Consider the following 24,622-nt stretch of genomic DNA (forward strand, 5'->3'; position numbering starts at 1 on the left):
ATTTCAATAATGTTCAATTTTCATAAAATAAAATGAATCATGTGAATTTCTAAATATGCATTATATATATTGTGTCAGGAATGATTTTGTTTGGCAACTAATATTTATTAATATCACAAAATTTTAAATATTATTTAATTTATTGAGTAGAAATATATGTAATTTTTATAATAATTTTTAAAAATTATATTTTTTAATACTAAACCCGATCAAAGATTTTCACTTTGACTTGCAATTTTCTCTATAAATCTTCCTCAGCTTACTGAGATCCTCGAAATTTTGGACTTCTCCATGCTCTTTTTACTTATTTGTTATTAATTACTTAAAAAAATAAAAAAAATTAATTAAAATTGACGAGAATTTCAATTGATATTAGCATTTATTTTTGAAAATTTAAAATTTTGAGCTATTGATTTCAATTCTTTTACAATATTATATAAGTCATCACTTAAATAGTCAAATAAGAATGATAAATTCATAAATATTGTGTAGATGAATTTTTATTTTGAAAATTATTTTATGTGATAGATAAAACTTTTATAATGCTCAAATTAGAAATTGTGGCTATAAATGTCTCGAGATTCTATTGAAATACTAAAATTTATTTTAGGATAATAATTATAGACTAAGTCGTTAAAAAAACACAAATTTTGCCTATAATTTTAATTGTGCCATAAATTCAACTTTGTTCTCCTAGTACCCTGAACTCCAACTTCAGTTACAATAACACTCTAACTTCAAATTGTATCTAATTTAATGAATAAAATATTATTTTCGTCGGATATATACACTCTGTTATGGTCAAGTTACAAAAAACTCATTGTTTAAATTAGTATTATTTTATTTTTAAGATGAATAAATTATTTTTTATTTTGTTAATATTTATACAAATGAATATAAATTTTTATTTATAAGCAACAATGATGGAAAATGAATTTAATTTGAGGGAAAATATTAAATTAGAGTGCTAAACGATAAGTGTTTGGTTAACCTAACCATTACAAAGAGTGTGAGTCCCATAAAATAATATTTGATCCATTAAATTGGTACAATCCAATTTAAAATTAATATCATTGTAATTAAAGTTGAAATTCAATGTATTAGGAGAAGAAAATTAAATTTAGAGTACAATTAATACTACCCTAAAAGTTTTAGATTTTTTTAATGATTTAGTGAATAATTATGTGTATATTATACTCTCTCTGTCCAAAATATAAGTTGTTTAAGTTTGTTACACAAGAATTAAGGAAACTATTAATTCTCTTAGATTGTTACACACTGAAGGGTAATTTGATCAAATTATTCTTTATCTCAAAATCAATAATTATTTGTGAAAGAATTTTATTGTAATTAATCTAAACAATGGTAATATTGAAAAAATATAAATTATTATTTATTAAAATATTCAAAACGATTTATATTTTAGAGCAAAATAATCACTCAAAAACGACTTATATTTTGGCATAGAAAAAGTGCAATTAACGCAATGAAATGAAATTTTAATTAAATTTATCATTCTTTAAAATTATTCAAAATTTAAATCCGGTAAAAGATATCAAAAAATCCTTTTTGGTTCTGCTACTTTAACTAAAGACGAATTGAAGGATATATTTATGGAATTTAATCCAATTAGTTACAGATGTATTTACCAATTAATGTTATATTTCCTCTTAAAAAAAATAATGTTATATTAAAATAGCGTGGCCCCTTCAAAATCCAATTATTTTAAACCAAAAGCCAAAAACCATATCCGCCATCAATGACTGCAGCAACAGAAAAAACATCTTCCACAACTTCCCTTATTTTCCTCCACACCAAACGCCAGTGTTTTCTCACCCATTTCAGCATCACCATCTTCTAGTCATTACAATTTGTCATTGCCAAATGTTCCTCACTTTTCCATCAATCCCTCAGAATTTTCCCTCAAATCCCATTTAATGTAGCTCGGAAAATTTTCTCCTACTTTCCTCCCATGAAATCCAATAATTGATTCACTTAAAAATGATTTCTTTCTTTCTCTTTGATCAATTATAAATTTTTGTTAATGAAAATTTGGTTCCTCAGTTATGGACCGTGAAACAGAGCGAGAGACTCATATCAATGGAGGCAGTCACATTTTGTTTGATAAATACGAGATGGGTAGACTATTAGGGCAAGGAACCTTCGCAAAAGTCTACAAAGGAAGAAATCTGGCTACCAATGAAAGCGTAGCCATTAAAGTAGTCCACAAAGACCAGGTAAACAAGCAAGGATTGATGGAACAAATAAGGCGAGAAATTTCAGTTATGCATTTAGTCAAACACCCTAATATCGTCCAATTGAAAGAAGTTATGGCTACGAAATCAAAAGTATTTTTCGTAATGGAATATGTGAGAGGCGGCGAGTTATTTGCTAAAGTAGCCAAAGGAAAGCTTAAAGAAGATGTAGCAAGAAAATATTTTCAACAATTGATTAGCGCAATCGATTACTGCCATAGCCGCGGAGTTTCTCACCGCGATTTAAAGCCGGAAAATCTTCTTTTGGATGAAAATGGGAATTTGAAAGTTTCCGATTTTGGCCTTTCTGCCTTGCCGGAGCAGAACCGGAATGATGGTTTGTTGCATACTCAATGTGGAACTCCAGCTTATGTTGCGCCGGAGGTTCTGAGGAAAAAAGGGTATGATGGTGCAAAAACTGATATTTGGTCTTGTGGTGTTATTTTGTTTGTTTTGCTTGCTGGGTATTTGCCATTTCTTGACGCCAACTTGATGAAAATGTATGTTAAGATTTTCAAGGCGGAGTTTGAAATCCCTCCTTGGATTTCACATGATGCTAAGAGATTGATTTCCAAGCTTTTAATTGTTGATCCTGGGAAAAGAATCAGTATTCCTCAAGTGAGGCAAAATCCCTGGTTCAAGAAAGGACTTAGTAAGTCTATTATAGTTTCTAATGACTTACAAGATAGTTCTAATAGGGGTCAAGAAGATATTGGAAAAGAAATTAAGCAGGTTCCACCTTCTATTAATGCATTTGAATTTGTTTCTGCAATGTCATCTGGGTTTGATTTATCTAGTTTGTTTGAAAGCAAGAAAAAAACACCATCCATGTTCACTTCAAAGTGTTCAGCTCCAGCTATCGTGACAAAATTGGAATCCGCGGCCAAAGATTTGAACTTTAGAGTGGCAAGTGATGCTGAATTTAAGGTGAAATTAGAGGGGAAAGAGGAAGGAAGAAAAGGGAAGTTGGCCATGACCGCCGAGGTTTTCGAGGTGGCACCGGAAGTGGCAGTGGTGGAGATCTCCAAGTCATCTGGCGACACTCTTGAGTATACTAAGTTTTATGAAGAGAATGTTAGGCCTGCACTTAAAGATATAGTTTGGAGTTGGCAAGGTGAAAGTGATCGTCATGAAAGAGAAGGCAAGATAGTAAGAAATTAGGTTCTGGTTAATCATAAAATCTAATCTAAAAATTAATTAATATAATTAGAAATGTGAATGTTTTTTAATTTTTCTTTATCGACCCTTTTGGTTTTCGGCATTTGGCTGCCTGTGATTCTGTGTAAATGATGAGAGGATGTGTTAATTAAGGTAAGTAGTAGAGACGAGGGTTTTCTCATGTGTATAATTGTATATTGAAATGTGCGTACAATATACGGTTATGTCCTTTCTGTTAATTATTTCTTTTTATTCTTACTTTTGTGATGCTATTTGCTCTAAGAATCTCCATCTTTTACGAGCATATGTGATGCTAGTTGCTCTAAGAATCTGCATCTTTTACGAGCACAGATGAAACACTACTAAGAATCTCGTAGGGAGACTGTCAAGAGCATTGCACACCAATCAGATTTGCCTAGAGTTAATTTTATAGACCTATTCATAGATCAAATGATGAAAGTGTGGATAAGGAAACCCTTTATAAGGAACGATTGGATTGATTGGATTTGGAAAAAGAAAAAGAAAACTACAAAAGGCTGTTGCCGCCCTCTTTCAGTGTTTCTTATGATCATCATAGATGTATGCGGGACCTACAGTTCTCCAATCAAAGAAAGCTATTCTTATGATCATCATAGATGTATGCGGGACCTACAGTTCTCCATTTAAAGAAAGCTACGTATGCCTTTGTCATTTTGTCGGTGCTTTTTATTAGGGTGGCCCCCAGTGTCTTTTTTTCCCAGGTTAGGCTAGTCAAATTTGTCATGCTGCTGCTGCAAATGACGTGGAACAAAAAAACTCATTTATAATTTTCGAAATTTTCTTGCTTCAAGTTAGGAAATTACTTTACAAGAATTGAAATGAAAAGATTAATTGGAAATCAATAATAAATTATTATTTTTTTGAAAACAATTGGAAATGAATAATGATAATACAACGCGGTTATGAATATAAGGTTTATTATTCATATTAATGTTAATTAATTGTTGCATTAGAATAATAGTGTAGGTGTAAAAGCAACAAATCTAATGGTGTAAAAAAATGAAGGTTATGTACAGTAGGAAATCCATTAGAATAATTTTTGAAGAGGTATTTATATAATCAAATTACATTGTTTTTCTACTCCAAATCAGATTTGCATATAATCAAATTACATTGTTTTCCTCTTCCAAATTAGATTTGCAAATCGAACTGTTATAAATTATTCATCGGTAGAATGGAAAGGTGGAGAGTCTGGCAAATAGACATCTACAGAAATTAGCTTGTGGACTCTTTGATGATATTTACTTCTTTCTTAAGCAAGTCCACGTGAGAACTTAATTGATCCCATGGGCCCTCATTTTTTTTTCTATTTTTTTATTTCTATTTCATCGTATCGATTTATGTCATCCGAAATTGATTTCCGTTTCCCAAGCGGGAAAACTCCATTGCTCCAACGTTTCTGTGCATATTATTATTATAAATTAATATAATAATTTATTTAATTAGGAGGGTCCTACAACATTAGCACGCGTGCATGCCCATGTGCTCATGTCCCGTCGACGTAGCGAGCATTACGGCATAATTTCTAGAAGGCACTCTCTTCTTTTGCAATTGCCGCCATATATAGCTAACCCAGTAGCCATAACAAGATCAATCATCATTTCCAACCATTATACTGAAAAGAAAATGATGACAATAACACAAACCACCCACCTGAAGGTGATAATCCTGGTGTTTCTGGCGGCTTTGGTAGTAGCCGCAACTTGCAGGCCGATGTTGGGTGCAAACAAGATGACTTCTATAGCTAGTAAAGGCTCGGTGATACATTCAGAGCCTAATCCTTGCACTTACCTCCCTACATACGATCCTAGGCATTGTCAACCCAACTAGCTGCTACTACGAGTAAGTGCAATATATATGCACGCATCTTAATTTCTAGCTTTCTGCTCTACAGGCGTTTGCATATAAAATAAGACTAAAAGCAAGTTGCTTGATATGAGCTTATTTCTCACATCTATAGGGAAGCTAATATCTGTGCAGATATTAGGAGTTCATGTCTTCTCTGATTGTCCTTCAAGTCTTTTGGATTGGGTTGTTCATTATGCTACCGGTGCAGTGTACTGCACCCTAGGTTCTGTATTTAAGGCTTTCTTACCTTCTGCTTGTACCAGGAAAAAAAACAAAAGATCTGAATTTTTTTAGTCATTAACTCGCACTTTGATGTTGTGAGTCCATATCCCATCAAAACTTATTTTTCTAAAAAATGTCCACTAATCATATTCCATGGGATAAAAACTAAAATCTCCAACTAATTACATATATTTTCCTTGTTTGTTTCTTGATGAAGGGTAGTGATCCAGTTGGCGGAAAGAGAGGGAGAAAAAGAATGAACTTGTCCAAGTGGCTGTTTGGAAACTACTTGAATTCACAACCTAGATGGGTTTTCATGTAATAAGTTAATATGTGAATGTAAATAACAGCGTGCTTGTGACTTCTCTTTTAAGAAATGCTTTATTCCTTTTTCTGTTTTTAATATTGGGGGCAAAGATTTATATCTATGTTTATACGAATATCTCATATGAGCCGAAGCAAAGAAACAGATGGTGTCATAAAACTAAAGTAACAAAAGTTATGAAATTGTATATTGGCCCTAGTTATTCATTTGATTATTTGTTAATTACAGAGATAATCAAGTTCAGAAATATGCAATGTTCAATTCTTGGATAACGTACTCTCGGAAACGGGGAACAGCGTTTGGGAGAGAGGAAAAAAAAGGTAAGGGACAGAAAACGGGATGGGAATAAAAATCTAACATGGATGACGTTAAAAGTTCTTTCAACTGTCTTTCCGTCTTTTCTGATGTAAGGAATATTTGAATGATGTTGATGGTGATACTGACGCGCTATGAGAGCAGCTCTGATAGAACTTCCATGACCATTATTGATAATTTAGATTATGATTAATGTTTCAAATTAGTCAACAATATATAATTTCATTTAAATTGTAAGAAAATATACTTTGCTTCTATGGAATTAAAAATATATGTTCACAAGTAACATTTAGTAATTCTTGTTGCAGATCTGATAGCTAGATTCCACGTAACCTTCCATTTTGTTATCATCTGTTGTATCTAAAATCAAGAACAATTAAGTATATTATCTAATAACAGTAACAAAAGTAAATTTCATGATTAAAAGGCATATTTATGTATTGATCGATTTTGGTAATGCACTCTTTTTAGTGAAAAAACAATTTATATACCTGGTAGCTCGGGACATATTATACTTTAAATAAAAATATCTGTTCATCTCATATTGAAAAAATATAAAAAGGAGCCAGATCACACAAATATAAATTAGAAACATACCCTCGCGTTAAAATATACTTATATGATTCTCTCATTCTTCGTGGATGGGTGGCAATTATATATGAATTAAATTAACCAGATGCGGTCGATGGGCAATCAAGAAGAATCATAGGCTAGGTTAGTGATCTCCGTTATTGCACTTTGGACGGGCGCTGACGTAAGTCTCTCCAAGGAGAGCCTACGTCATAATTTGTGGATGTGGGGACCTGCGTTCGCGCTGTCCCTTCCAAAGTTAAGACCAAGATTTTTTTTTTTTTCTTTTAAGTTTTGAAGCTTGTCTACGACAGTGAATATACTGAATCAAAGGAGATAATCTTGATGCTTTTAGCTCTGGTTGTACCCGCAACAGGGAGGTTTATGTTGGGTGCAAAAAACAGATGGCTTTGTGGGGATATATAGTAAAGGGCTAGTGCCACACCTTTAATGCCTAATCCTTGCACTTTCCTCCCATACGATCCTAGGCAATAGGCATTGTCGCAAATGAGATCGGTTTTTAAAGTAACGTTGGGGTGGGTTTAGTATATTAGCAAGAGCAAATCAAATTATATATTATATATTCATAATTATGGTAGCTGTATGGAAATTTTAAATTTTTTTGGAAGAAATAGAAAATATAAATATTTTTATAATGTACATACCAATATAATTTTATAGAAACCTTTTTTTTTTTTTTTTTGTCATAAAGAACCATATAAAATTCAACAATTTGGTTTAGGCTTAATTTCATTGACATAAGAGAAATAATTTATAAATCCATGTTCAATGGTTTAGTTTTGTAGGCTTGGATATTAACCAAAATGTTAATTACAAAACCCATCATAACATATTGGGCCCTTTTTAGTGTAACTGTCCACCAAAACGCCCAACAAAATAGGAAGCCCACAAGGGTCTAATATAAATTAAAATGTAAATTATTAAAGAAGTTTTTTTTTTTTTTTTTTTTTTTTTTATTGCGTTTCCATTTGTTTTTTTGTTCATAAGACTGCGTCTTCTATGGTATTTGGAGACTGTTTCCACATTAAAGCTAATCCAGCCAACCCAATCTAGCAAGTCATCAATTGAATATGGGCACTTTCGTCATTATAACTTCAATAAAAATGGAATTCTAAGTATCAAAAGAAACATATTTGGCATAAAAGAAAACGTGCAAGAAAATAGGAAAGTTGAAGAAGTTTTAGGTGAGAGAGTAAAAAATTTGAAATACTACATTTGAATACATTTTTTGGAATGTATAGTATTGGAAAATATACATGTAGAATCAACTGTTAACTATAACACTACATATCTGCCACAACCCCAAGATGCTGATGCTTTGGTTTATTATTTTTTACGACTGGTTCTCATCTTTTGGCCCATAAAGTTGTCTTTCCATTGAATATGGAATTCCAATTATGAAACAACAATGCTTTTACTGGAAGGATAATGGATCATTTTTTATTTATAAATTAGTCCTTAATTCCATTTAACTAATTTTACCTTGCACTGCAAAAGTTAGAAATCAAATTTATAAAGAGAAATTACTATTACGTCCTCAAGTGTGACACTAAAGCATCCAGCGCAATCCAGGATGTGAAGATTTCAGTTTGGATCCAAAAAACTGAAGAAAAGGGAAGTTGGCCATGACCGCCGAAGTGTTCGAGGTGGCACCGGAAGTGGCAGTGGTGGAGATCTCCAAGTCATCTGGCGACACTCTTGAGTATACTAAGTTTTATGAAGAGAATGTTAGGCCTGCACTTAAAGATGTAGTTTGGAGTTGGCAAGGTGAAAGTGATCGTCATGAAAGAGAAGGCAAGATAGTAAGAAATTAGGTTTTGGTTAATCATAAAATGTAATCTAAAACTTAATTAATATAATTAGAAATGTGATTGTCTTTTAATTTTTCTTTATCGACCCTTTTGGTTTTCGGCATTTGGTTGGTTGTGATTCTGTGTAAAGGATGGGTTAATTAAGGGGAGTAGTAGAGATGAGGATTTTCTCATGTGTATCATTTTATATTGAAATGTGCGTACAATATACGGTTAGGGGTGGCGACGGTTCCGGAACCGGCAGTTCCGATTCCAGAAAAACTGAAACCGGAACCGAACCGAAAAGGTCCGGTTTCGGTTCCGGTTTGGAAGGTTCCGGTTCCGGTCCGGTGACAAAACCGACGGTTCCGATTGATTTTCCGACGAATTGCATAATTTTAAATTTTAAATTTTGAAAACCAGTTTAAAAAAAAATATTTGAACCTAAAAAATTAAAAAATACTTCAATTAAATTTATTTTTTTAAAGACTTGAACATAATTATTTTACTTGATGAATTTAATAAGATATAATTTGGAAAATTGAATAAAAAAAATTAGAGAGAATAATAACTTAATAAGAGAGATTGTAGAGTAGAAAAGAATAATATATAATAGAGTGTACTAGAGTGTAATATATTGTAGAGAGAGTAAGTAGAGTGTAGTATATTATAGAGAGAGTAAGTAGAGAGAGTTGAGATTTTTTTTGTAATGAAATTGTAAATGAAATGAGGTATTTATAATAAATCTAAAAAATCATTTTTCCAAAAATATCATTGAAACTAGCTGTTATGTAGCCGTTTATAGCTGTTCGGAGGGGTAATTAAGAGATTTCACAACAAAATTTAAAAAAAAAAAAACAAACCTGACAGTTTATAATGGCTAGACCGTCGGTTCGAACCGGTTCAAACTGGCGATTCTAACCGGACGGGAAACTGGCGGTTCCAGTCCGGTTCCGACTGGTTCTCTGGAACCGCCGGTTCCGATTCCAAATATTTAAAACCGGAACCGAACCGAAAATCTCCGGTTCCGGACCGGTTCGAACCGACGGTTCCGATTCCTGGAACCGTAATATGTACGGTCATGTCCTTTCTGTTGATTATTTCTTTTTATTCTTACTTTTGTGACGCTAGTTGCTTTAAGAATCTCCAGCTTTTACGAGCATTGATGAATTACTAATAAAGAATCTCGTAGTGAGACAGTCAAGAGCATTACACACTAATCAGATTTGCCCTAGAGTTAATTTATGACCCATTCATAGATTAAATAATGAAAATATGGATAAGGCACCCTTTATAAGGAAGGATTGGATTTGGCAAAAGAAAAAGAAAGCTACAAAAGGCTGTTGCTGCCCTCTTTCAGTCGTTCTTACGATGATCATAGATCTGTTGCGGGACCTACAATTCTCCAATTAAAGAAGCCACGTATGCCTTTGTCATTTTATAGGTGCTTTGGGTGGCCCCCAGTGCTTTTTTTTCCCAGGTTTGGCTAGTCAAATTTGTCATGCTGCTGCAACTGACGTGGAAGAAAAAAAAACTCATTTATAATTTTCGAAATTTTCTTGCTTGAAGTTAGGAAATTACTTTCCAAGAATTGAAATGAAAAGATTAATTGGAAATGAATAATAATTTTTTTTTTTTTTGAAAACAATTGGAAATGAATAATGATAATACAACGCGTTTATGAATATAAGGTTTATTATTCATATTAGAGTTAACTAATTGTCGCATTAGAATAACAGTCTAGGTGTAAAAGCAACAAATCTAATAATGTACAAAAAATGAAGGTTATGTACAGTAGTTTAGCTATTAAATTTCAAAAATTTGTATTTTTCAAGTCCAAGTACAATTTATAAATGAGTGTAGTAAATAATACACGCTAGTCCAGGCTATCCACCCTTAGGATTCAAAACAAATAAATCAACTGTGTACCAAAAAGATTCATAATTTAAGCAAAAAGCAAAAAAGCATGTATTTGGGTTACTATGAATTCTTCTAAGTGAAAAAAAAAAAAAAAAAAAAAAAAAAAAAGAAGAAACAACACAGCAAGAGATTCATACCTGTAACCTCTTCAAAAAAGAGAAGAACTATGTTGCAGCAACACAGCAAGAGATTCAATACTGCTTCTTGAGGTTCTTGTTCTTTATTTGAATTTAGGGAGGTATGTAAATAATTTTTGAATAGGTATTTATATAGTCAAATTACGTTGTTTTTCTACTCCAAATCAGATTTGCATATTATCAAATTACATTGTTTTCCTTTTCCAAATCAGACTTGCAAATCTAATTATTATATATTATTCATCGGTAGAATGGAAAGGTAGACAGTTTGGTAAATAGACGTCCACAGGAATTAGTTTATCGATTCACCGATGGTATTTACTTCTTAAGTAAGACCCCGAGACAGCTTAATTGATCCCATGGCCCTTTTTTTTTTTTTCTATTTTTTATTTTTATTTCAGCATATCGATTCAGATTTTGTTTTGGAGGGTTCTGTGCATATTATTTTTATAAATTAATATGATAATTTATTTAATTAAGAGGGTCCTACAAGATTAGCACGCGTGCATGCCCATGTCCTCATGTCCGGTCGACGTAGCGAGCATTCTTGAAGGCACTCTTGCCGCTATATATAGCTAACCCCTAACCCCAGTAGCCATAACAAGATCAATCATCATTTCCAACCATTATACTGAAAAGAAAATGATGACAATAACACAAACCACCCACCTGAAGGTGATAATCCTGGTGTTTCTGGCGGCTTTTGTAGTAGCCGCAACTTGCAGGCCGATGTTGGGTGCAAACAAGATGGTTTCTATAGATAAAGGCTTAGTGATACCTTCAAAGCCTAATCCTTGCACTTACCTCCCTGCATACGATCCTAGGCATTGTCAACCCAACTAGCTGCTACTACGAGTAAGTACAATATATATGCACACATTCCTAATTTCTAGCTTTCTGCTCTACAGGCGTTTGCATATAAAACAAGACTAAAAGCAAGTTGCTTGATATGAGCTTATTTCTCACATCTATAGGGAAGCTAATATCTGTGCAGATGTTAGGAGTTCATGTCTTCTCTGATTGTCCTTCAAGTCTTTTGGATTGGGTTGTTCATTATGCTACCGGTGCAGTGTACTGCACCCTAGGTTCTGTATTTAAGGCTTTCTTACCTTCTGCTTGTACCAGGAACAAAAACAAAAGATCTGAATTTTTTTAGTCATTAACTCGCACTTTGATGTTGTGAGTCCATATCCCATCAAAACTTATTTTTCTAAAAAATGTCCACTAATCATATTCCATGGGATAAAAACTAAAATCTCCAACTAATTACATATATTTTCCTTGTTTGTTTCTTGATGAAGGGTAGTGATCCAGTTGGCGGAAAGAGAGGGAGAAAAAGAATGAACTTGTCCAAGTGGCTGTTTGGACACTACTTGAATTCACAACCTAGATGGGTTTTCATGTAATAAGTTGATATGTGAATGCATGCTTGTAACTTCTCTTTTAAGAAAATGCTTTGTTACTTTTTCTGTTTTTAGCATTGAGGAAAAAGATTTATACCTACCTTTATACCTAAATTTTATACAAGTTAAAGCAAAAATACAGAGTAAAATTAAAGTAACAAAGTTACGAAATTAAATATTCGGAAGGACAGAAAACGAGATGGGAATAAAAATCTAATATGGATAATGTTAAAATTTGTTCACAAAATTAAATTTCATGATTAAAATTTATATTTATTTATTGATCAATTTTGGTAATGCACTCTTTTTAGTGAAAAAACAATTTATATACCTCGTAGCTCAGCTCGGGGGCATATTATGCTTTAAACAAAAGTATCGTTCATCTCACATTGAGAAAATATGAAGAGGAACAAGATCACACAAGTATAAATTAGAAGCATACCCAAACATTACAATATAATTGTATGATTCTCTCGTTCACTATGGATAGGTAGCAATTATACATGAATTAAATTAACCAGACGGGTCGATGGGCAATCAAGAAGACCCATAGGCTAGGTTAGTGATCTCCGTTATTGCACTTTGGACGGGCGCTGACGTAAGTCTCTCCAAAGAGAGCCTACGTCATAATTTGTGGATGTGGGGACCTGCGTTCGCGCTGTCCCTTCCAAAGTTAAGACCAAGATTTTTTTTTTTTTTTTTCTTTTAAGTTTTGAAGCTTGTCTACGACAGTGAATATACTGAATCAAAGGAGATAATCTTGATGCTTTTAGCTCTGGTTGTACCCGCAACAGGGAGGTTTATGTTGGGTGCAAAAAACAGATGGCTTTGTGGGGATATATAGTAAAGGGCTAGTGCCACACCTTTAATGCCTAATCCTTGCACTTTCCTCCCATACGATCCTAGGCAATAGGCATTGTCGCAAATGAGATCGGTTTTTAAAGTAACGTTGGGGTGGGTTTAGTATATTAGCAAGAGCAAATCAAATTATATATTTTATATTGATAATTATGGTAGCTGTATAGAAATTTTAAATTTTTTTGGAAGAAATAGAAAATATAAATATTTTCATAACGTACGTACCAATATAATTTTATAGAAACATTTTTTTTTGTCATAAAGAACCATAAAAAATTCAACAATTTGTTTTAGACTTAATTTCATTGACATAAGAGAAATGATTTATAAATCCATGTTCAATGGTTTAGTTTTGTTGGTTTGGATATTAACCAAAATGTTAATTACAAAACCCATGCATCATAACATATTGGGCCCTTTTTACTGTAACTTCCCACCAAAACGCCCAATAAAATAGGAAGCCCACAAGGTCTAATATAAATATATATTAAGCTCTGTCTTTCTTTTCTTTCTTTAGTCATGAGATATAATTTTATTTTAGCTTATATAAATTTTTAAAAAAAAAAAAAAAAAAAGAAATAAAGGGATTGTCATCTTTTGTACATCTGCTACAACCCCAAGATGCTGATGCTTCGGTTTATTATTTTGTACAACTGGTTCTCATCTTTTGGCCCAAAAAGTTGTCCTTCCATTGATTATGGAATCCCAATTATGAACCAACACTACTCTTACTGGAAGAATAATGGATCATTTCTTATTTATAAATTAGTCCTTAATTCCATTTAACTAATTCTACCTTGCACTGCAAAAGTTAGAAATCAAATTTATAAAGAGAAATTACTATTACGTCCTCAAGTGTGACACTAAAGCATCCAGCGGCATCTAGGATGTGGAGATTTCAGTTTGGACCCAAAAAACTGAAGAAGACGAATCATTTTGATTCAATCGATGCACAACATAAAGTAAGATTTTCAATTTAAATTTTTTGAACCAAAATTTCTTTTGGTTGAATCTCGATTTTATGCAGATAACAAGCTTGGGTTTAAAAATTAGCCGACCTTTTCCAACAAAATCAACTAAAATTAAATGGAACCAAATCCACTATCATGATGTATAGTCTCAATATTTTTTATTTTTTTGTGTAAAATATATTATCCAAATGTTATTACTAGAGAACGTCTAATCCGACCCGAAACTTAGTCACAATTAAAACTCTTTGCAGGTGCGTTTGGCAGGATCGAATCCAAACTTAAGAGCTTTTCCACCTGCATGTACGTGTAATAGGAATTGATCCGAAAATTTTTTTTCACATATTTAGCCTATGTTATCAACTGAGCCACAACCCGTAAATTGTCTACTCTCGTTATTTAATGAATAAATGTTGTAATTATGGTATATATATAGAGAAATAGGAAAAAGCGGACATAAAAATGGTAATATGGTATGTATATATATATATATATATATAGATAGAGAGAGAGAGAGAGAGTAAAGCAGGCAATTCAATATGCTTTGATTAGCTCTCATTTTGTGTTTGTGCCTAACCCACCTTAATTCATTACTAATCTTAATTGGAGAACCTTCAACAGATCATTCAACTTGCTAATTACTTTATAACTTCTTTGCCATTTGTCAGTGATGCAAGAAATTCTGCACCATCCATTTTTTCAAATGCTTCAAAATTATTCCAAGCCCCACTAAATAAAATACCTTACTAGTAATAGTAATTACAAGTGTTTGGCTATCAATAATCATAATATTCTCTTTTAAAAAAAAATAACAAATTACTTCATATGCCCTGTAATTTAGTGAAAACTACAAGTCAAGACCTTTATTTTTGAAAATTAACTAAATGATCTATCTATTTTGCTTAATTTAATTAAATAGTTCTTTTAATTAATTTAACATTAACATAACTTCAAATTTTCTTTGTACACTATTTCCAAATCAAACCTTGAGGTTTTATTATCTTGAATATGACCAATCCTAATTAATAAATATAAACTCATTGATAATAATAATCTATTCATGTTTTTATATTAAATTATTATACAAAATTTGAAAACTCATTAAAAATAGTAATTCATTTATATCTTTAGAATTAATTATTATGTAAAATTTGACATAAAATTTGATTTTTTTCCCTTGAAATATTTAGTTGACTAACAAAAAAAAAAAGTTAAATATCAATAAATGACTGTTAAGTTTAATGACAATAAAATAAAAGGATTATTTTATTAATTTTAACGATAAATATCTCAACTTATAAACTTTATTATAGGGATTAAACAGTAATTTAATTTTAAAAGTTGGAATTTTAAAATTTTGGGATGGATGGCTTTAAAAAAAAAAAAATTCCGAACCATCCATTTCTTCCGAATCTTAGGACCGAATCTACTAAAGTACAATACGTGGGCCCGTTTCTCTGCTGAGCTTAGCTACTCCAATACCTTTTGGTTGTGGCCGCAAGTTGACAGAATTTCAATTTACACGGTGCGTGGCCGTGGATATGATTTTTATTTAAAATTTCGGGTAAATAACTGTTTAGTCCTCATATTTGTCGTAATTATAATTTTACCTCTCTTATTTAGTAATTTATACTGTTTTTTATTTAGGATTTAGCGCTATTAAACTATATAATTTTTCATTTAAAAGTATTATTTTTACAGTTGAGTAAGAGATTGAATAATACTAGTTCAATAGTAAATGCGAGGAACCAATAAAATGATAATGCTGTATGAAATATGAAAGATCAAATATCAAATACTACAAAGTACTTGATCTTCAAATTAACATTTTTGATGGAACAATTAAATAGTTTACCCTTTTAAACTATGAATTTATCATAATTTTTTTCTATTCTTAATTTCATTTTGTTTTAATTTATGCATGAATTGGGTTCAAATTAATATCATCAATAACATCACTCATATTCTTTAGTTTCTTTTCAACAATTAACTAAATTAGCAATATCATTAATATTATTTTCAATAATAAGAATTTTAAGTATTTCTAAAAATTAATGAAATTAATAATATCATAATATTATTTCAAATTTATAAAAATTTCATGCTTGTTTTTCTCCAATACTCAGTAAGGTTTTGAATTTTCCAATATTTTTTATTTCTATTCACTTTGAGATTTATATTATTAATATGTTCAAACTTCACTTATGAATCAGAAAATGAATCATAGATTTCTAATAGTATTGGAATTCAACTAATATATACAAGTAAGACTCTGAAACGAAGAAAATTTATACAATATTATTTGAATTTCTAAAAATAAAAAGTAGGTATAGGGACACATAACTAGTGGTTCCTAATTTTTAGATTCATAATTAATTAAATAATATAAAAGTTTATATCTATTGAATATAAATTTTTTTTTCTAATAAATTGAAAGTGAAAATAAATCGAAGTAATATGAATACGAGAGATATTCCTCTTTTCTAAGTAACAATTATAAAATTGATAAATATTTTTATGAAGAAAAGGAGTACTTGGACCTTAAACTGCACACTCTCCGTATAATAAAAAAAAATAAAGAGAAGACAGAGAGCTCATTTGAAACCAATGAATTCCACAAAAATTTGTAAAATTCATTTGAAAATCAATATTTTATTTTTGGAATGAAAAAAAATATAAATTTAAATTTTATAAATTGAATTCTATGGAATTTGATAAGTTTAACTGAAATTCTACTAAAATTGTGGAATTTATAACTGAAATTCTACTAAAATTATTATCACTAGTAGTTAAAAGATACCAACATTCATAAGTTTACAATTTAGGGTTTGAGATTTGAAATTTCTATTGCAATGATTTTGTATGAATATTATTTAGCATAGAAATACGTATGTAAAAAAAAAAAAAGAAAATTAAATCTACTGTTAAATAAACATGTTAACAGATATAAAAATGGCATGAAATTAAATAGTTTATAACATGAATATAAAAATGCTAAAGTTTAAAGTATTCTTTTGTAATTTGGATAATTTTTTTTTTAACAATATATTATGCAGATCTACAGACTGCACCATGTGCATGAACGCTTAAGTGCATAGCCTTTTCGAGGAAAGAAAGAAAAAAATTAAGTGGACAACAGTACAACAATCCCTTTTCCGTTTGATAGGGACAACCAGAGCAATTCGCTTACTAGAAAACAGAAAAAGCATTACGATGTGAGATTATAGAGAGAGATAGTTATGAAACATTTATAGTGGGCCAATCAGAGAAACAAATCCACCCTCAGAGAACTCTCAGTTGAGTATTTTAAGGGATATAGGACTTTCTTCTTCTTGATTTGCGTTTTTTTTTTTTTTAAACTCAGGTCAGAGTTTGGCTCTTTTACGGCTACGCTAATCCTTTCCTTTTTCTTTTCTTTTTCTGGGTTTCAATTCAATATTTTTAGCTCGTAACTTTCTTGTGAGCTAATTTGAAGATAACCATTTTGATAAATTTGAGATAAAGTTGCTTCCTTTTTCACATCGCAGGAAAGAAATTAATAGCATAAAAATGGCCGGTTCTCAATCTGTGCAGCCGCAGTTCATTGCAAGCACTGGAAATGGGAGTTTTTCTAATGCACCCCTTATTGAAAATTCTGATGTTGATCAAATAATTGTTCCTGATGTAACTTCTCTAACTTTTTATTTCTTAATTTCACTAAATCTTTCTGGGTTCGTAACATCGTTTTTGGTTAATGTACATTAGTTGTTTTTGTTTGGATGGCCACCATTTGTTTGAATTAAGGCCTCAGTCTCTTTCATATGAATGGTTGCGTATCAGTTTTTTGGCGTTTGTTTGGTTCAATAATTAAGCAAGTTTAAGTGATAATTGTTGTTTTCGTTTTGTTTTGTTGTTTATGTTATTAGTTTAATTGCATAAGGCTGCTTTGGATTCTTCTGCTTTCAATAAGAATTAAAATCAGTTTTTACTTCTTTTCCTATTTAAATAAGATGTGGTTTCCTTGTATAGTCAAAACATTTGTCTGTCGATCAGTGATTGCCTTACCTTATTTCAACTTATGATATATAAGGTCAACCTTGATGTCTTTTTTTGTTTTGTTTTTCTGTTTAAGTTGATCTGAAGATTTCCAGCTATTTGCCTCTTCATCTCTGACTTGATTGAAATGAGGGAAAAATCAGATAAAATGTTTGATAAGTTCAATAGAATACTTTTTGTTAATGATTTTATTGACTTTAATATGATAAAATTTATAGTTTAACTAAAACTGGTCAAATAAAATTTGTGGTTCCTCTTTTTTTTTTTTTTTGGAGCAATTTGATATCAGTTGAACAGAATGAAAAGCATAATCACTGGATAGCTCAGTTTATTTATATGACTAAGAATTTCTACTGCCACATAATTTTTGGAAATTCAAGTCAAATGAAGAATTGTATATTTGTAGTTGTATTGTAGCTGGATGAATGTTTGTGTGGATTAAGTCCTCCTAAGTCTTTTAGAAACTGCAATCATATTAGTCTCCTAAAATCTTCCATGTGGTCACTTAAACATTATAGATTATCCTAAAAAGTTCTTTGCTTCGTTCTGTAATGATATTAGTCTCCATAAATGCTTCATGATTGACACATATTGAATAATAAATACTTGCAACAATATCAGCATGACTTCAGTTGCTGGAATGGAATTTTTAGCCATGGATGCTCTCACTTTGCAATGAATCTTTGGAATGGTTTTAGTATGAGTGGGAGGCTTTTGAATCATATTTTCTAAAACTTATCAGTTATAAATGGACTGAGATTGGAAAAGTTCATGGCGAAAAAAGCTAATGAGGATGTAAAAAATTTATAGTGTCTTAATAAGAGTCTTCTCTTCAAAAATTTATATTTAGTCCTATAGGAGTCTTTTCTTCTTATTTAGTAGGATAGGCTAGCTTGTAATTGTATCAATAGCTTGTAATTGTATCAACAGATGGGCATATATGTAAAGGCATATGTATGTGTAGGTCAAGAAGGGATTGTTTAAACTTTCTGGTTATATCTCAGACAAATCCTCACATACCTATAGTGATCTTGTTTTATTTTTTGAAGCAGAAAAATTCTGTTCGTCCTATGTACAAGAGCTGGCTTGGTTAATCATTGCTGTACATATCAAATTGCAGCATTTTATACTATGAATGCATTCTATAAATTGTTCACCTTTTACACTGAAAACTTTTGCCAGTTTCCGCGAATATTCTTCTCTTGTAAGCATTTTTTGTAACTTTGGTCCTAATGGCTCTCAGCTTTCAAATGCCTCTATCTGAAAGTCTTTTATTCAGTTTGTGGTTGTGAAGCTCAATACTTGTAGATGGTGTCATTTTGCTCTTTGCTGCTGTGTCTCTGGACAGAGTCGATTTTTGAATGACAAATTACTTGACTGAAGTCATTTTCACTTTGTTTATGCAGAGAAAAAGCTGGAAAAACCTGTTTGCATATATGGGTCCAGGGTTTCTTGTTTCTATTGCATATATAGATCCTGGAAATTGTGAGACCAGAATTTCTTAAATTTGCTGAAACATTCAACGCCACTAATAATTATATATACACTAAATGTTCTGCTTTAACCTGCAGTTGAAACTGACCTACAGGCAGGAGCACAATACAAGTATGGGGTATGTTTGTTTTCTTATTAATCCACCGGCATTTTCTAATTCCGCGTCCTTGGTTTTCTACAACGGGTTGAGAACCATAAATCTGACCAGGGGCATCATGCAGTGCATACCACTGAAAGTTGTCCACAGTGTGACAATTGGAACTCTTTAATCCATTTTAGCTTCTTCACTAATGTGCAACAAAAGCTTTGCCTTGAATATGGTAGGCGTTTATCTGATGATTCTCCCATAATCCGCTTTCCCAGCTGATTAAATGCAACAGAATGAGGGTTACATTGTTTGGCCTGGTCTCAATAAATTAGAAGAGCTCCTATGTAGGCACATCTGGTGTTTCTACTTTCTAGAATCAATATGCCTTTCACATAACTAAAGTAGGGGCCTGTCAAAGTAATATTTGTTCCCTCATGCAGATGCTAATAATTTTTATTTTAGTTCAGTACACAGCACCACTTTTCCTGATCGACTTTTTGAATTTTTCCAGTTACTGTGGATCATATTAGTGGCCTCATGTGCTGCTCTTGTTATTCAATCTCTAGCAGCCAATTTGGGTGTTGTCACAGGTATAATGCATCTAAATCTGTCAATTATAGCTCTTATTTCTTGTACTATATCAATGTTAATGTCTTTTATGTTTTTTGTCAAATGTTTATTCATAATTTAGGAAAGCATTTAGCAGAACACTGTAAAGCTGAATATCCTAGGGTGCCAAACTTCATCCTTTGGATTCTTGCTGAAATTGCTATTGTTGCATGTGATATTCCTGAAGGTAAGTGTTGGTTCATATGCGTTATTTTTTTTAAAATTCTGTACATGTATAATCAATTTATTGATATGGGATTCTAAATTGGATGTTTTTTGATATTTCAAATATATGTTTCGATATGCATCTGCTTATGACTGTCTTTACATGTATGATTTTTTGAGATATGGCCAAAATATTGATTCATTCCATGATACAAACAAGTTTTCTTTTGCACTATTTTTTGCTAGGATGTTTAGTTTCTTCCAAATGATGTTGCTCTGTTTTTCAGTGATTGGTACAGCCTTTGCATTGAACATGCTCTTCAGGATTCCAATTTGGATTGGTGTTCTTCTGACTGGGCTTAGTACACTAGTTCTTCTAGCATTGCAACGATATGGGGTATGCTGATTCCTTCCTTTGCCATCCTTCTTGTAACTATGGTTGAGAAAATTTTTAACTCGCCTTCGTTTTCAAATTCAGTGGACATGAGGCTTTTCTCTTCGTTTTCAAATTCAGTGGACATGCATCAAATCTGCTTAACCACTCATAATTTCCTCTTCTAGGTCCGGAAGCTTGAATTCTTGATTGCTTTTCTCGTATTCACAATTGCTGTATGCTTTTTCGTGGAGCTTGGCTATGCAAAGCCTGCTGCTAATGAAGTTTTATATGGGCTTTTTGTTCCCCAACTTAAGGGAGATGGTGCTACTGGCCTTGCAATTTCACTTCTTGGTGCCATGGTTATGCCGTAGGTGTTTTATGCAATAATGTCTTCCAAGCTATCTTTTAGGTCCCTTCCATTTGAAAAACATTTTTATTTTCATTGGCTTTATTGCCCTCTTGTAGGCACAATCTCTTCCTCCATTCAGCATTGGTGCTTTCCAGGAAAATCCCTCGATCTGTCCGTGGTATCAAGGTAAAACCTTGAATGCATTAGTCTAATCTTAATCCTTTGCTGGCATGCTTTAACATGCCAAGTATGTTTATGTGGACATGCACATCTATGAGAGGTTCACTATAAGTCTGGCACAAGTGAGCTTTGATTTTACAAGTGATTGAAAGTAACTATTTCAGTCTGCTGCTTTTAGAAAACTAATCACCACTAAATTAGGAGGTGCTGAAAACTCAAGATCTTGAACCATGAGAATGATGATGGTGTTTTTCAAAATAGTTGACAGAATTGACTCAATTCTTGTTTGCAGGAGGCTTGCAGATATTACTTAATAGAAAGTGCCTTTGCTCTCGCAGTGGCCTTTCTCATTAATGTGTCCGTTATTTCTGTTAGTGGTGCTGTTTGCAATTCCTCAAATTTAAATGCTGAAGATCAGTCAAACTGCAAGGACTTGGACTTGAACAAGGCTTCATTTTTGCTTAAAGTATGTGATCTAACCACATTTTCCAATGCTATGGTTATATTTCTCAACCTGATACGGTGCTACACTTGATAATGTTAAACTTATACCAGATAATATATTTTAGTTCTTTAGTTTCTTCTGAATGTAATATTTGATCTAGATCTGCTTCATGATGGCAGTTTTTTCCCTCATTTATAGAATGTTTTAGGCAGTTGGAGTTCAAAACTTTTTGCAATTGCTTTGCTGGCATCAGGTCAGAGTTCTACCATAACAGGGACTTATGCAGGGCAGTATGTCATGCAGGTACTTGCTAATGACTTATAATTGTTATTTCTTAAGGTCGATTCTATAAATTTACTTGCCATAACTGCAACTACTACTTTCTTAAGTAATAAGGCTTTTTAGTCAGATTTTTAATTTCTTTCAAGAATTTAATATTTCGTAGTTCCTATTGTTATATTGTCAGAATAAGTGCACAGAAACCTTCATAATGATTTATCAAAGAAATGATCTTTTTAACAAGTTACTTTACTTAAAAAATTAAACATTAGTTAATTGGTTCTTAAGACTCACATATAGCTAAAATACTCTCTTCATTTGCCTACATTTTTCTTTGCGTTTGATGCTAGGGGCTATGTTTTTTTGTTGTTTGACATTTTTGCAGGGTTTTTTGGATCTACGATTGACACCATGGATACGAAACTTTCTAACTCGATGCTTGGCAATAGTCCCTAGTTTAATTGTTGCACTCATTGGTGGCTCTAGTGGGGCTGGAAAACTAATTATTATTGCATCGGTACGAGATGCTTGCCTCTCTAAAACTATTCTACTTTTGGAAAAAATGCATTGATTCATAGGGAATAAATAAATATTACCAAGGTGCATGTATATTGGACTTGTTCCATATTGCATTGCTTAATGTCTCCTCTGAACTTGGTAAAGATGCACAATGTTTGTCTACCATCTAATTAAATGTGAGAACAGAAAGATCTATGTTCTTATGGAGTATAGTTTTACAAGTAGAATATATTTAGGAGAACTATTCCATCATGTAAAGCAAGACTTCGCTCGTGGCTGCATTCTCACAGGATTTTGTAATTGAAAAGATCTGCTCTGGTCTTTCTGGAACCCTTAGTAAACACATGCCTTTAGGTTCGGAAAGCAGACATATAATCTTTTCTTTTCTTTTCTTTTTTTTTTTTTTTTTTTTTTTTTTTTTTGGGCCTGTAACTCCAAGTGGGAATTCTCTTCATAAAGTTAAATAACCAAGTTATCCTTGCTTCACTTGCCTCATTGACCAAAAGGAATTTGCTTTTTAGTGGAAAACATTCATTTATACATTTCAAATTATTCATCATGATTTCTGTTATTGGACAGACTGAAGGGCTAATTATTCTTATTGACCCATATCTTACAGCAAGTTCACGTTTCATGATGTTTTTGCAGATGATTCTATCATTTGAGCTCCCTTTTGCTCTTATTCCACTTCTTAAATTCACTAGCTGCAAAACCAAGATGGGGATGTACGCCAACTCAACTACGGTATTGCTCTATTTTGAATCTGTTATTTGGTTATACATTAAATTTGGAGAACCCAGATATTTCTTGAGAATTTTATTCCTAACTAATCACAATTGGAATAGATCGCTACAATACATATTTGTATATATGTATTAAGCACACTGGTACCGATAATTGTAACAGAAATCATTACCCTTCAAAACTGATATGTAGCATACTTCTTTGCAGATTTCAGCCCTAACTTGGCTTGTTGGTTCCTTAATCATGTCAATAAATGTATACTTCCTCGCAACTGGCTTCATCAAGCTTCTTCTTCATGGCCATTTAAAAGTTGTTGCTGCTGTCTTTCTTGGTATATTTGGATTTTCAGCTATGGCATTATATCTGGCCGCAATTGCATACTTAATATTTCGTAAAAACAAGGGAGCTACTCCTCTTTTGGCACTAACAACACCGGAAGCTCGAGAAATGGCTATCGGGTGTGGTGATACATCGGTGCATGATCTCCCTAGAGAAGACATTGTAAATATGCAGTTACCTCAAACAAGGTCTACAGAAGATGTTTTCTAGTAATTGGTAGGGTAAGTCTGATCTTAGGAAGGCAAATTCTCCAGGAACCCTTTCCGATTTTGCTGATCAAAATAATAAGTTTTGGTGCAAACCTTTTTCTTTCCTTGTCATGGGTTTCTTAAGCTTATGGAATCATGCATGGAACAAAAATCAGAAAATTCGTTTCTAAGGTTTGTTAATCCAAGCTTTGTTTAGTCTCTATCCACATCTGACTTTAGCTTGAGGCTTTTCTTATGCAATATATGTTTATTACATTTGGAAAATAATTTCACTAACCATTTCTGATATGCACAAATTAGCTTTTCAATCTCATAAATTCCCCTATTAATTCTATTTTTACGTGCATAACCTTCAACTTATACCATGGCTGCTACTCACTTTTCTTTCTAATTAAGTTCACTGTTACCTGTTATTTATTTAATCAATAAACACTATGTTGTTGTCAATAGATGAATAATACAAGAAAATGTACATTTGCTTCATTATTTTATTTTGTAATACAAGGATATTTTAAATTATGTAATACCTATTATTTTATATAATGTAATTGTTTTTTTAGAAAGTAATGTAATTAGTTTTTTAAGTGATGTACTTATCAGTTATCATTAAAAATTTATATAATTTATTATTCATTTTTTGCATTCCCTTTCAATAAGTGTCTGAATCGTAATTGCCATAGCCCTTGGCCACCTAGCCTCACATTACAAGCCATCTGCCTTTCTATATGTTTTTTTTTTTTTTTTTTTTATCACCGTTATACCACTCCTAAAAAATGTAAATATAAAACAAAATTATCAGTATATCATAAATATTTTCCTTTTTTATTAATTAAATATGGAAATATAACAACATATTGCCCCATCATCCCAAAAAATAGGTAATTTCCTTTTCTTTATTTGTTTATTGTTTAAAATTATAATCTTATTTATTTTTTTTTTAGAAGAAGAAGATAATCTTTACA

At 31.9% G+C, this 24,622-nt stretch overlaps 2 protein-coding genes, 1 long non-coding RNA gene and 1 other non-coding gene across 5 annotated transcripts; all 4 read left to right on the forward strand.

Moving 5' to 3' along the window:
* The first annotated feature begins 1,736 nt into the window (after positions 1-1,736).
* Positions 1,737-3,671, forward strand: LOC105630316 (CBL-interacting serine/threonine-protein kinase 25). Its single transcript, XM_012212111.3, has one exon. It carries the CDS (start codon positions 2,067-2,069, stop codon positions 3,414-3,416), a length of 1,350 nt encoding a protein of 449 aa, XP_012067501.1. The 5' UTR covers positions 1,737-2,066; the 3' UTR covers positions 3,417-3,671.
* Positions 3,672-5,012: 1,341 nt separating this feature from the next.
* On the forward strand, positions 5,013-5,925 carry LOC110009119 (uncharacterized). Its single transcript, XR_002283953.3, has 2 exons — positions 5,013-5,294; positions 5,740-5,925. It is a non-coding gene; the product is annotated as an uncharacterized LOC110009119 (long non-coding RNA).
* A 6,587-nt stretch (positions 5,926-12,512) lies between these two features.
* Positions 12,513-12,670, forward strand: LOC149499335 (U1 spliceosomal RNA). The gene has a single exon (XR_016318984.1). It is a non-coding gene; the product is annotated as a U1 spliceosomal RNA (small nuclear RNA).
* A 4,262-nt stretch (positions 12,671-16,932) lies between these two features.
* LOC105630317 (metal transporter Nramp1) lies at positions 16,933-23,927 on the forward strand. 2 transcript variants are annotated; one of them, XM_012212113.4, is made up of 14 exons: positions 16,933-17,193; positions 17,357-17,492; positions 19,271-19,349; positions 19,436-19,476; positions 19,958-20,036; positions 20,138-20,242; positions 20,508-20,617; positions 20,782-20,963; positions 21,062-21,131; positions 21,418-21,591; positions 21,769-21,873; positions 22,235-22,366; positions 23,017-23,112; positions 23,320-23,927. In XM_012212113.4, exons 2-14 carry the CDS (start codon positions 17,379-17,381, stop codon positions 23,659-23,661), a joined length of 1,629 nt encoding a protein of 542 aa, XP_012067503.1. In that variant the 5' UTR covers positions 16,933-17,193; positions 17,357-17,378; the 3' UTR covers positions 23,662-23,927. The 2 variants fall into 2 exon arrangements, with proteins under 2 accessions (XP_012067503.1, XP_012067502.1); XM_012212112.4 differs by having other exon boundaries at positions 16,933-17,125.
* Positions 23,928-24,622: the final 695 nt, after the last annotated feature.

The sequence above is a fragment of the Jatropha curcas genome, chromosome 1, assembly GCF_041381405.1.
Source record: "Jatropha curcas cultivar XTBG-Jc1 chromosome 1, XTBG_Jcur_1.0, whole genome shotgun sequence".
Taxonomy (NCBI): domain Eukaryota; kingdom Viridiplantae; phylum Streptophyta; class Magnoliopsida; order Malpighiales; family Euphorbiaceae; genus Jatropha; species Jatropha curcas.